We start from the raw sequence: 12,103 nt of genomic DNA, 5'->3' as shown, positions 1-12,103 counted from the left end.
TGTGCCACAATGCTCATCTGTGACCGCTCTGGAGATCCTTCTCAACTCCGCTGCACTGCAGCCACATACATAGGAAACAACCCCTCCCCTGCTAAAGTCCCAGGAACTTCTGAATTCCCATTTCCTGTTTGATCAGCTTTGGGAGCATGCCAGCTTGAGCACAGCTGATCATGGAGACTACTTGCCCCAAACGCGCTCCAACCTGGTCTGCACAGGAGGTGGTGGATCTCATCACTGTTTGGGGAGAAGAGTCTGTGCTGGCAGAGCTCCAATCCAGCAGAAGAAAAGCTGACATCTATGCAAAGATTCCTCATGGAATGGAGGAGATGGGCTACACAAGGGACACTGTGCCATGTGAAAATAAAAACTTTGCCAAGCATATCAGAAGGCAAGGGAGGCGAACAGTCATTCTGGTGCTGAACCCCACACATGCCGGTTCTATAACGAGCTGCATGCGAATCTCGAGAGTAACCCTACCAGCACCCCCACAAGCAACATGGACACCTCACAGAGTGTCAAGGAGGATTATATGGTGGATGAGAATGAAGAGGATAATGGAAGACAGGCGAGCAGTGGATCTATTCTCCCTGAGAGCCAGGAAATACTTTTAACCCTGGAGCCTTGTGAGTTCCAGGACATCACTATGGCTGACTGTGATGCCAGGGAAGGCACCTTTAGCGATTATACAGTTAAAAGGAAAGTCCAGTTAAACTTTAGCGGGCACACACATTCGGTGGTATTGCATGTTTACTGTGAAGAAAAAGTGAGGTGCTGTGGTTCTCTTCTCACAAGAGGCTGCTCCAGGTATGAAGAGGGTGGCCCCGGAAAAGACTGTTTATATGGACTGGGATAGCCCGGGAATCTTCCATGAATATCTCTAGGAAACGTTCATAGAGGTACTCTGCAATCCTTTGCAGAAGGTTTCTGGGCAGGGCAGTCTTATTTCTTCCACCATGCTAGGACACTTTCCCACGCAACTCCTGAATTAATTCTGCTGGCATCATTGTGGTACACAGCATAGCAGCATATGAACCGGGTCTATACCCAGACGCTTACAGCATCTCCTTCTTTTCCACCTATGTTACCCTCAGGAGACTGATATCACATAGGGTCACCTAGGGGAAACGGGGGAAGTTCTCATTTAAAAGTGCTCTTACACAGGGAAAAAAAGAGCATGTAAACCCACCACACCTCACCCCCACTTTCCGGAACGCCAAAGTGCGCTGCCGCTAATGTGCCTTTACTGTGTTCGGCATGGGTCAGGAAGTAGTTTAAAGTGGCTGATAGGGGACTGGGGCCCCACATAAGAGATTCTGTAATTTGGGAGTGAAAGCGGGTTTTTTTGTTTGTTTTGTTTTTTTTTATTTTAATGAAAGCAGCCTTGCTTTGGAAACATTTTATTCATGTACAATCATAGAATATTAGGGTTGGAAGGGACCTCAGGAGGTCATCTCGTCCAACTCCCTGCTCAAAGCAGGACCAATCCCCAATTTTTGCCCCAGATCCCTAAATGGCCCCCTCAAGGATTGAACTCACAACCCTGGGTTTAGCAGGCCAATGCTCAAACCACTGAGCTATCCCTCCCCCCGAATGGCTCCTTTATTTTTCCCCCTGACTGACAGCTGGAAATGTGTCCTTTGGGGGGTCATCAACACCTTAAAGCAGGCTTTTGGTGATTAGAAGGAAGCAAAAGAGAACACTGGAGGACATGTTCACCGAGATAATGAACGCCTCCAGGACAATGATAAAGCTGAGAGGGTGGAAGATTTCACTGTCTGAAAAGTTAGACATGGACATGGAGAACAGGACAGCTTCCAATGAGTGAGAGTGTGTGTCGCAGGATGAGATTCTTCAGATTATGAGGGACCAAGCAGACATGTTGAGGTGTCTGGTTGAACTTCAGGAACAGAAGCAGGAAGGTAGAGTCCCTCTGCAGACACTAGTGGACAGCCAGCCAGCATCGCCTGGCGCAGAATCACCTTTCCCCAAGCTTTCCATGAAGCGTGGGTGAAAAGTCCATTATCCCTTTCACTTAACTCAGAGGGAGGGTACAAGGAACAGAAGGCACGCATTCAGACCTTTGATGGTCTAGAATGGAGTGTTGTTACACAGCTGAAAATGTTTCTCCCTTTCCAACGCCTTTTCCCCAAGGTTACCTTTTCTTTCTGTTCTCCCTCTTTACTTACGTTTATTAAATAAAGTAAACAAATTTGAGAAATAAATCTTCTTTATTGAGTAGAATAAGTGGGTGTGGGTGGGGGGGTGGCTTTACAGGGACAGTGATACAAGCCAGGTGAAGGTTTGGGAAAGCACAGTGCAGACAAGCAGCTCACATTACTGTGACTCATTATTGAAATGGCTTTTCAAAACCTCATGGATACTCAGCACCCCTTGTTGTGTTCTTATTACCCTGGTGTTCGGCTGCTCAAAAATGACTATCATGATCTGTCTCAACTTCCCACCCCTGTGGAAAATTTCCCCCCCTTTTTTTCAGATATTATGGAGCACACAGCAGGCAGCTGTAACAGGGTTCAGCAACCTTTGACACATGGCCTTCTGCATTGGAAAGTTCTGCAGCCACTGCTCGTCAAAATGATGCAGTCCCACCAGTCAGTGCTTGTTTCATGGGACCAGAAACAGCGCTCAGAGTGCAGCTGCTCTGTGACTGCCATCAGCAACTGTGAATTGTTTTTTTTCAGTGGCTTGCAGCAGGGCTGCTTGCAGAACTTCGCTATGTTCTGCATGGTGGGCCCTGTTTCGGCTCTGGAAATACTGCAGGAGAAGGCGCGAGGTGTTTGAGATGCTCACAGCAAGAGTACACAGCTGAACAGGCTCCATGCTTCTGGAGGTTATGGCGTATGTGCAGCGGTTATGGCGGGGTTATGGCATATGTGCAGCGGTTTTAAGATGCAAAAACCATTGGGGGGTTTGCTGTTGAAGTGAGGGAGGGAACACAGTGCATCATGGGATGCCGACCCAATGTTCCCATTCTCCCCTGCGACAATGTTTTGGTCCCATGGGCATCGCACAAATTTCCCAAAACACACTGCGGCAAGTTGCACTTTGGGATAGCTACCCATGATGCACTGCTTTGTGCATCGATGCAGGCGGTGCTAATGAGGACGCACTCCACTGAGACAATGAGCATGGTGTGCCACGCACAATCAGCTTCATTAATTCGGGGACTCTAGGTTGAATTAGATACAGTCAACTTAATTTTGTAGTGTAGACAAGCCCTTATCCTAAAAGCTGGATGGTCTAAGGTCCAGGACCTCTTTATTAAAAGAACACACATGTTTTTCATAATGGTTTCCAGTTCTATTTTGATGTGACATGCCTGTGTGTAACCCACTGTGCACGTTTCTGATCTCTCAGGATGCTATTTCTTATCTATATTCTTTCATATATATAAAGTTTTTCCTATTTACCTTAGGTACTTAAAGGGATGTTGGGGATGTTTTAACTTCCTGCTCATAGGTTGAGAGTGAGCTGGGAGATAATAGTTTTAAAATACCCAAGGACAAGAAAGTTAATCAGTCACTGCCTAAAATTACTAAAACTCTAAAATAGGTGCTAATTTTTTAACCATAAAAAGAGTATGACCAAAAAATAAGCGCAAATCATTTAGTGAGCTAACTTTCTAATGATGTTTTCTTATATTGTAGTACATCAGTTTGTTCCCACATGTAGATCTTGTTTTTTACAAGATTGTTTTCAAAAGCATAAAAGTTTGCTTGTTTTCCCCTCTTTTGTATGCTTTGTCTATTGTCTGTAAGCGAACACTTACAGAGAATGTGTGTTTTATAGGAAATGTGCTAGCAATGTACATGTTACGAAGTTACAGCCTCTAAACAGCCACTTGATGGAACAATTACTCAGCATTCTGGTGAGCCACACTGTGTTTGAGAACTGTTTGTTACAGTACCCTAGTAGAATGACACATTCCTTGGCAACTAGAGTAAAACAGGTTTCAGAGGAACAGCCGTGTTAGTCTGTATTCGCAAAAAGAAAAGGAGTACTTGTGGCACCTTAGAGACTAACCAATTTATTTGAGCATGAGCTTTCGTGAGCTACAGCTCACTTCATCAGATGTTGAATGTTCAACATCTGATGAAGTGAGCTGTAGCTCACGAAAGCTCATGCTCAAATAAATTGGTTAGTCTCTAAGGTGCCACAAGTACTCCTTTTCTTTTAGAGTAAAACAGTTATCAGCTGATAAATATAAAGCATAGTTTGTGCATAATAGTTTAACAGGTAGTTAACTCATGATGCTTAGGAGTAAAGCAGCTGTCTTAATCTTGTTTGTTGTGGTTTTGCATATGTGTACAGCAATCTTACTGGCTTTTCAAACTCAAGATTTTTGTACAGATGAAATAGCTGAGCTGTTAGGTTTACTGAGATGAGGAAATTAGGAGACATTAATATCCACTTTACTCTTTATCATTAGTCATTTAACTTCTTTGCACATAAGACACCGTTATGTTAGTGATAGGATTGCCTGACTTTCACTTAGGGCATGGCTACACTTGCAGATTTACAGCGCTTTGAGTTAAACCTGCCTTCGGAGAGCACAGTAGGGAAAGCGCTGCCGTCTGTCCACACTACAGGAACAAGCGCATTGGCATGGCCACATTTGCGGCACTTGCAGTGGCATTGGGAGCGGTGCATTATGGGCAGCTATCCCACAGAGCACCTCTTCCCATTCTGGCACTGTGGCTTGTGGGAAGGAGATGGGGGGGGCATTCTGGGTCCTGTCCCAACACCCTGTGATGCATCGGTTTGCATCCCAGCAATCCCTGTGCTTCCATCCACATTTGGCACGAGTGTGTGGGACTGCAAGGATTAGGGATGCCTTGAGAGAGCAATTTGAGGCTGAAAGCCACCAGTAATGTATGGTGCCCTGCACGGGAATGAAATGTAGTGGTTCCAATATTAGTAGGAATCTGTTTGCTATGCTGACTTGCAGTGCCTGTTTCTTTCCTGGGCTAAGGTATCCATTTATTGAAAAGAAAATTCATTCACTGAAAAGAAACACAACGCTTGGGAAACAGAAAGGGGAAGGGGGTGGGGTGGGGAACGGTTCAATCACAGATTTGTGAGTGTCCTGTTATCATATTCCACCTTCCTGTCTGGAGTGCTGTGCAATGAGTGCTGCACTTCAGGATGGCTATACTGCATGGTGATGGGGATTGAGTGCAGTGGGTGAGGGTCAAGGTTTTCAGGGCTGGGTGGTGAAGTTACAGGTGTTAGAGGCAGCAGGTGGCGGTAAGAACCCGGATGTTGGGGAAAGTGGGTTGGAGGTGACATGAAGGCACAAGGGAAAGAGTTTTGGGACAAGGGCTCCAGTTGGGGGGTCGGGCATGGCTACAAGCACCTGGATTGAGTCTGCTTGGTGCTCCATTATGCTTATCAGCTGATCCATGCTTTGCTCCCGGAGCACCGCGCTTTTGTGCTGGTGCTCCTCATTCTGCTGGTGGATCCTCCTTTCGCTGTCCCACCATCCCTGCAGTTTTCAATTTTCATTACTTGAATGCTGCATTACTTCATGCAGTATGTCTTCTTTGCTTCTACGTGGCCTCTTTCTGATTCTTTCGCCATTGGTAACACGGACGGCTGAGATCTCAAGGTTGCATCTGTAAAGGCAAAATGCAACACTTACCAGAGACAGCATTGTTCACACCAGACAGAGCAATGATTCCCCTGTATTTAAGGGCAAGCACAGTCTACACAATAGCATAATTTGTCCATCCCAAAGCGAACGCACATAACCCTTAGAAGCCCCAAAATGGTGAGTAAGCACAGGGTCAAGCGTGACTGATTGTTTCATGGCTGTACTGTCCTCTAGGTTTCTGGGCCTTGGGAAGAGCCAACAGCAGCAGGGGACCCTTATACTGAACACTGTCCCCACATTTTCCACAGGAGTTCGTCCTGGAAGATATCTCACTGCTGAGGGTGACCTGGGAAGCAAGGGAGGGTCTTCTACTGCAGTGCTGCTTCCACCCTGGCCCATATGCAACTTGCCTGTGTGCAGCAGTGGTCCCCCCCACCCCTCACGGCACAGTGGGGCAGACAAGTTAGCCTTACTGGGACAAGCAGCACAGTGGCTCCCCCAAGAAACCTGCGCAAGTGCATTGCCCAAGTTCTGGATGAGATCTCTGAAGAAATTACTGAGGCCGATTACCGTGATGTGAGAGAGCACATCAATGCCCTATTCCACATCTAGGCATGCATGCAGCCCTAATCCTCCTCACCACAAGAGCCCACACCGAATAGCTTCCTTCCCAAAATAAAAGCCACTTACCAGCAACCTTTTCTGGTGTTTGTCCTTCCCCAAGCACTGGCCACAGCGACTGGCTACCTTCCTTGAGAACAGCTCCTGGTTGCATGCATCTAGGGATTCTGGGGTGTCTTCCTCCCCCTCAGCACCCTCGCTCCTGCTTTACTGCTCCTCCTCCCGCCTTGTTAAACTGGGCTCTGAAGTGTCCATGGTGGTACTTGGAGTGGAGGTGGGGTCAGCCCCAAGTATTGTGTCCAGCTCTTTGTAGAAACAGCAGGTTGCGGGGGCAGCACCGGAGTGGCTGTTTGCCTCGCAGGCTTTGCAGTAGGCATTCCGCAGTTCCTTCACTTTAATCCTGCACTGCAGTACATCCCGCTCCTGGCCCCTATCCATCATGTCCCTTGATATCTGCCCGAAGGTATCGTAATTCCTACAGCTGTAGTGCAGCTGGGGCTGGACAGCTTCCTCCCCCCAAACACTGATGAGGTCCAGCACCTTGCCATTGCTCCAAACTGGGGATCGCCTGGCACGTGGAGGCATGGTCACCTGGAAAGATTCCCTGAGAGCACTCCACGCCTGGCTGAGCAAACAGGAAGGGCATTTTCAAAATTCCCAGAGAATTTAAAGGGCGGGTCTGATGGTTGGTCACCTGAAGGCAGGGCAGTAGAGTTCAAAGTGATGACCAGAGTGGCTAGAACAGGCATTGTGGGACACTTCTGGAGGCCGATCAGAGCGCACTAACAGACCAGTGCGTCCACACTGGCGCCGCAGTGCTCCCGCGGGGCGCAGCAAACATTATTCCACTCACCGAGGTGGAGTACCAGGAGCGGACCAGCCGCAGAGTCAGAGTGCTCTACATGCCTTGCCAGTGTTGACGGGTAGTGCCCGGGCTCGTTTAATGCGCTGTAACTCGCAAGTGTAGCCAAGCCCTTGGTTTTTTTGTTAGTTGTGATTCAATTTCAGTTTAGCTCAGCCAATCACTTCCCCACTTGTTTCTCCTTTCTGGGTTAAGGAATGTGATTGATAGCCATGACAAATGCAGCATTTGCTGTCAAGTATCAGGGGTTAGCCGTGTTAGTCTGTATCCACAAAAACAACAAGCAGTCCAGTGGCACCTTGAAGACTTTGGACTTGTCTTCACTTACATTTTATAGCGCTCTAATTTGCTGGCTCAGGGATGTGAAAAATCACCCCCCTGAGCGCAGCAAGACTGAGCACTTTAAAGTGCTAGTGTGGACAAGCTCCAAGTGCTGGGAGCCGCACTCTGAGCTAATCCCCTCTTGGAAGTGGATTACCAGGAGCTCTCTCCCAGTGCTTGCACAGCAACACTTAAGAGTTTCCCGTGTAGACATACCCTAAAGCTTATGCCCAAATAAATCTGTTAGGGTATGTCTACACTACGAAATTAGGTCGAATTTATACAAGTCGGTTTTTTAGAAATCGGTTTTATATATTCGAGTGTGTGTGTCCCCACAGAAAATGCTCTAAGTGCATTAAGTGCATTAACTCGGCGAAGCGCTTCCACAGTACCGAGGCAAGCGTCGACTTCCGGAGCGTTGCACTGTGGGTAGCTATCCCACAGTTCCCGCAGTCTCTGCTGCCCATTGGAATTCTGGGTTGAGATCCCAATGCCTGATGGGGCTAAAACATTGTCGCGGGTGGTTCTGGGTACATATCGTCAGGCCCCCGTTCCCTCCCTCCCCCCGTGAAAGCAAGGGCAGACAATCATTTCGCGCCTTTTTTCCTGAGTTACCTGTGCAGACGCCATACCACGGCAAGCATGGAGCCCGCTCAGGTAACCGTCACCCTATGTCTCCTGGGTGCTGGCAGACACGGTACGGCTTTGCTGCACAGTAGCAGCAACCCATTGCCTTCTGGCAGCAGACGGTGCAATACGACTGGTAGTCGTCCTCGTCGTGTCCGAGGTGCTCCTGGCCACGTCGGCTGGGAGCGCCTGGGCAGACATGGGCGCAGGGACTAAATTTGGAGTGACTTGACCAGGTCATTCTCTTTAGTCCTGCAGTCAGTCCTATTGAACCGTCTTATGGTGAGCGGGCAGGCGATACGGACTGCTAGCAGTCGTACTGTACCATCTTCTGCCAGGCAGGCAAGAGATGAGGATTGCTAGCAGTCGTATTGTACCATCTTATGCCAGGCAGGCAAGAGATGAAGATGGCTAGCAGTCGTACTGTACCATCTTCTGCCTAGCAGCCATGAGATGTGGATGGCATGCAGTCCTTCTGCACCGTCTGCTGCCAGCCAAAGATGTAAAAGATAGATGGAGTGGGTCAGAACAAGAAATAGACCAGATTTGTTTTGTACTCATTTGCCTCCTCCCCTGTCTAGATCACACTGCAGTCACTCACAGAGAAGGTGCAGCGAGGTAAATCTAGCCATGTATCAATCAGAGGCCAGGCTAACCTCCTTGTTCCAATAACAACGATAACTTAGGTGCACCATTTCTTATTGGAACCCTCCGTGCAGTCCTGCCTGAAATACTCCTTGATGTACAGGCACACCGTTTGTTGATTTTAGCTCCCTGAAGCCAACCCTGTAAGCCGTGTCGTCAGTCGCCCCTCCCTCCGTCAGAGCAACGGCAGACAATCGTTCCGCGCCTTTTTTCTGTGCGGACGCCATACTAAGGCAAGCATGGAGGCCGCTGAGCTCATTTTGGCAATTAGGAGCACATTAAACACCACACGCATTATCCAGCAGTATATGCAGCAGCAGAACATGGCAACGCGATACCGGGCGAGGAGGCGACGTCAGCGCGGTCCCGTGAGTGATCAGGACATGGACACAGATTTCTCTGAAAGCATGGGCCCTGACAATGCATGCATCATGGTGCTAATGGGGCAGGTTCATGCTGTGGAACGCCGATTCTGGGCTCGGGAAACAAGCACAGACTGGTGGGACCGCATAGTGTTGCAGGTCTGGGACGATTCCCAGTGGCTGCGAAACTTTCGCATGCGTAAGGGCACTTTCATGGAACTTCGTGACTTGCTTTCCCCTGCCCTGAAGCGCATGAATACCAGGATGAGAGCAGCCCTCACAGTTGAGAAGCGAGTGGCGATAGCCCTGTGGAAGCTTGCAATGCCAGACAGCTACCAGTCAGTTGGGAATCAATTTGGAGTGGGCAAATCTACTGTGGGGGCTGCTGTTATGCAAGTAGCTCACACAATCAAAGATCTGCTGATATCAAGGGTAGTGACCCTGGGAAATGTGCAGGTCATGGTGGATGGCTTTGCTGCAATGGGATTCCCTAACTGTGGTGGGGCTATAGACGGAACCCATATCCCTATCTTGGCACCGGAGCATCAAGCCGCCGAGTACATAAACGGCAAGGGGTACTTTTCGATAGTGCTGCAAGCTCTGGTGGATCACAAGGGACATTTCACCAACATCAACGTGGGATGGCCGGGAAAGGTACATGACGCTCGCATCTTCAGGAACTCTGGTCTGTTTCAAAAGCTGCAGGAAGGGACTTTATTCCCAGACCAGAAAATAACTGTTGGGGATGTTGAAATGCCTATATGTATCCTTGGGGACCCAGCCTACCCCTTAATGCCATGGCTCATGAAGCCGTACACAGGCAGCCTGGACAGTAGTCAGGAGCTGTTCAACTACAGGCTGAGCAAGTGCAGAATGGTGGTAGAATGTGCATTTGGACGTTTAAAGGCGCGCTGGCGCAGTTTACTGACTCGCTTAGACCTCAGCGAAACCAATATTCCCACTGTTATTACTGCTTGCTGTGTGCTCCACAATATCTGTGAGAGTAAGGGGGAGACGTTTATGGCGGGGTGGGAGGCTGAGGCAAATCGCCTAGCTGCTGGTTACGCGCAGCCAGACACCAGGGCGGTTAGAAGAGCACAGGAGGGTGCGGTACGCATCAGAGAAGCTTTGAAAACCAGTTTCATGACTGGCCAGGCTACGGTGTGAAAGTTCTGTTTGTTTCTCCTTGATGAAACCCCCCGCCCCTTGGTTCACTCTACTTCCCTGTAAGCTAACCACCCTCCTCTCCTCCCTTTAATCACCGCTTGCAGAGGCAATAAAGTCATTGCTGCTTCACAGTCATGCATTCGTTATTCATTCATCACACAAATAGGGAGATGACTACCAAGGTATCCCAGGAGGGGTGGTGGAGGAGGGAAGGAAAATGCCACACAGCACTTTAAAAGTTGACAACTTTAAAATTTATTGAATGACAGCCTTCCTTTTTTTGGGCAATCCTTTGTCGTGGAGTGGCTGGTTGGCCGGAGGCCCCCCCACCGCGTTCTTGGGCGTCTGGGTGTGGAGGCTATGGAACTTGGGGAGGAGGGCGGTTGGTTACAGAGGGGCAGCAGTGGCAGTCTGTGCTCCAGCTGCCTTTGCTGCAGCTCAACCATACACTGGAGCATACTGGTTTGGTCCTGCAGCAGCCTCAGCATTGAATCCTGCCTCCTTTCATCACGCTGCCGCCACATTTGAGCTTCAGCCCTGTCTTCAGCCCGCCACTTACTCTCTTCAGCCCTCCACCTCTCCTCCCGGTCATTTTGTGCTTTCCTGCACTCTGACATTATTTGCCTCCATGCATTCGTCTGTGCTCTGTCAGTGTGGGAGGACAGCATGAGCTCGGAGAACATTTCATCGCGAGTGCGTTTTTTTTTCTTTCTAAGCTTCACTAGCCTCTGGGAAGGAGAAGATCCTGTGATCATTGAAACACATGCAGCTGGTGGAGAAAAAAAAAAGGGACAGCGGTATTTAAAAAGACACATTTTATAAAACAGTCGCTACACTCTTTCAGGGTAAACCTTGCTGTTAACATTACATACATAGCACCTGTGCTTTCGTTACAAGGTCGCATTTTGCCTCCTCCCACCGCGTGACTACCCCCTCAACCTTCCCCCCTCCCTGTGGCTAACAGCGGGGAACATTTCTGTTTAGCCACAGGCAAACAGCCCAGCAGGAATGGGCTCCTCTGAGTGTCCCCTGAAGAAAAGCACTCTATTTCAACCAGGTGACCATGAATTATATCTCACTCTCCTGAGGATAACACAGAGAGATAAAGAACGGATTTTGGTTGAATGCCAGCAAACATACACTGCAATGCTTTGTTCTACAGTGATTCCCGAGTACGTGTTACTGGCCTGGAGTGGTAAAGTGTCCTACCATGAAGGACGAAATAAGGCTGCCCTCCCCAGAAACCTTTTGCAAAGGCTTTAGGACTACATCTAGGAGAACCGCAAATGCCAGGGCAAAGTAATCCTTTCACATGCTTGCTTTTAAACCATGTATAGCATTTTAAAAGGTACACTCACCAGAGGTCCCTTCTCCGCCTGCTGGGTCCAGGAGGCAGCCTTGGGTGGGTTCGGGGGGTACTGGCTCCAGGTCTAGGGTGAGAAACAGTTCCTGGCTGTCGGGAAAACCGGTTTCTCCGCTTGCTTGCTGTGAGCTGTCTACAACCTCCTCATCATCATCTTCTTCGTCCCCAAAACCTGCTTCCGTATTGCCTCCATCTCCATTGAAGGAGTCAAACAACACGGCTGGGGTAGTGGTGGCTGAACCCCCTAAAATGGCATGCAGCTCATCATAGAAGCGGCATGTTTGGGGCTCTGACCCAGAGCGGCTGTTCGCCTCTCTGGTTTTCTGGTAGGCTTGCCTCAGCTCCTTCAGTTTCACGCGGCACTGCTTCGGGTCCCTGTTATGGCCTCTGTCCTTCGTGCCCTGGGAGATTTTCACAAAGGTTTTGGCATTTCGAAAACTGGAACGGAGTTCTGTTAGCACGGATTCCTCTCCCCAAACAGCGATCAGATCCCGTACCTCCCGTTTGGTCCATGCTGGAGCTCT

General features: G+C 49.0%; 1 protein-coding gene across 4 annotated transcripts in view; it reads left to right on the top strand.

Annotated features, from left to right (window-relative positions):
* The window catches only part of PARN (poly(A)-specific ribonuclease), a 161,578-nt gene that overhangs the window by 95,496 nt on the left and 53,979 nt on the right, over positions 1 to 12,103 (top strand). Inside the window, exon 22 of one of the 4 annotated variants that reach the window (XM_073362404.1) lies at positions 5,920 to 6,286. The exons of the other annotated variants lie outside the window; for them this stretch is intronic. Within the exon in view, the coding sequence (XP_073218505.1) occupies positions 5,920 to 6,191 (272 nt within the window). The 3' untranslated portion in view covers positions 6,192 to 6,286. Of the gene's footprint in view, positions 1 to 5,919; positions 6,287 to 12,103 lie in introns of those variants that run through there. 4 annotated transcript variants of the gene reach the window in all.

This window comes from Lepidochelys kempii, chromosome 10, assembly GCF_965140265.1.
Source record: "Lepidochelys kempii isolate rLepKem1 chromosome 10, rLepKem1.hap2, whole genome shotgun sequence".
NCBI classification, from domain to species: Eukaryota; Metazoa; Chordata; order Testudines; family Cheloniidae; genus Lepidochelys; species Lepidochelys kempii.
This window is presented reverse-complemented; position numbering and strand designations above follow the sequence as displayed.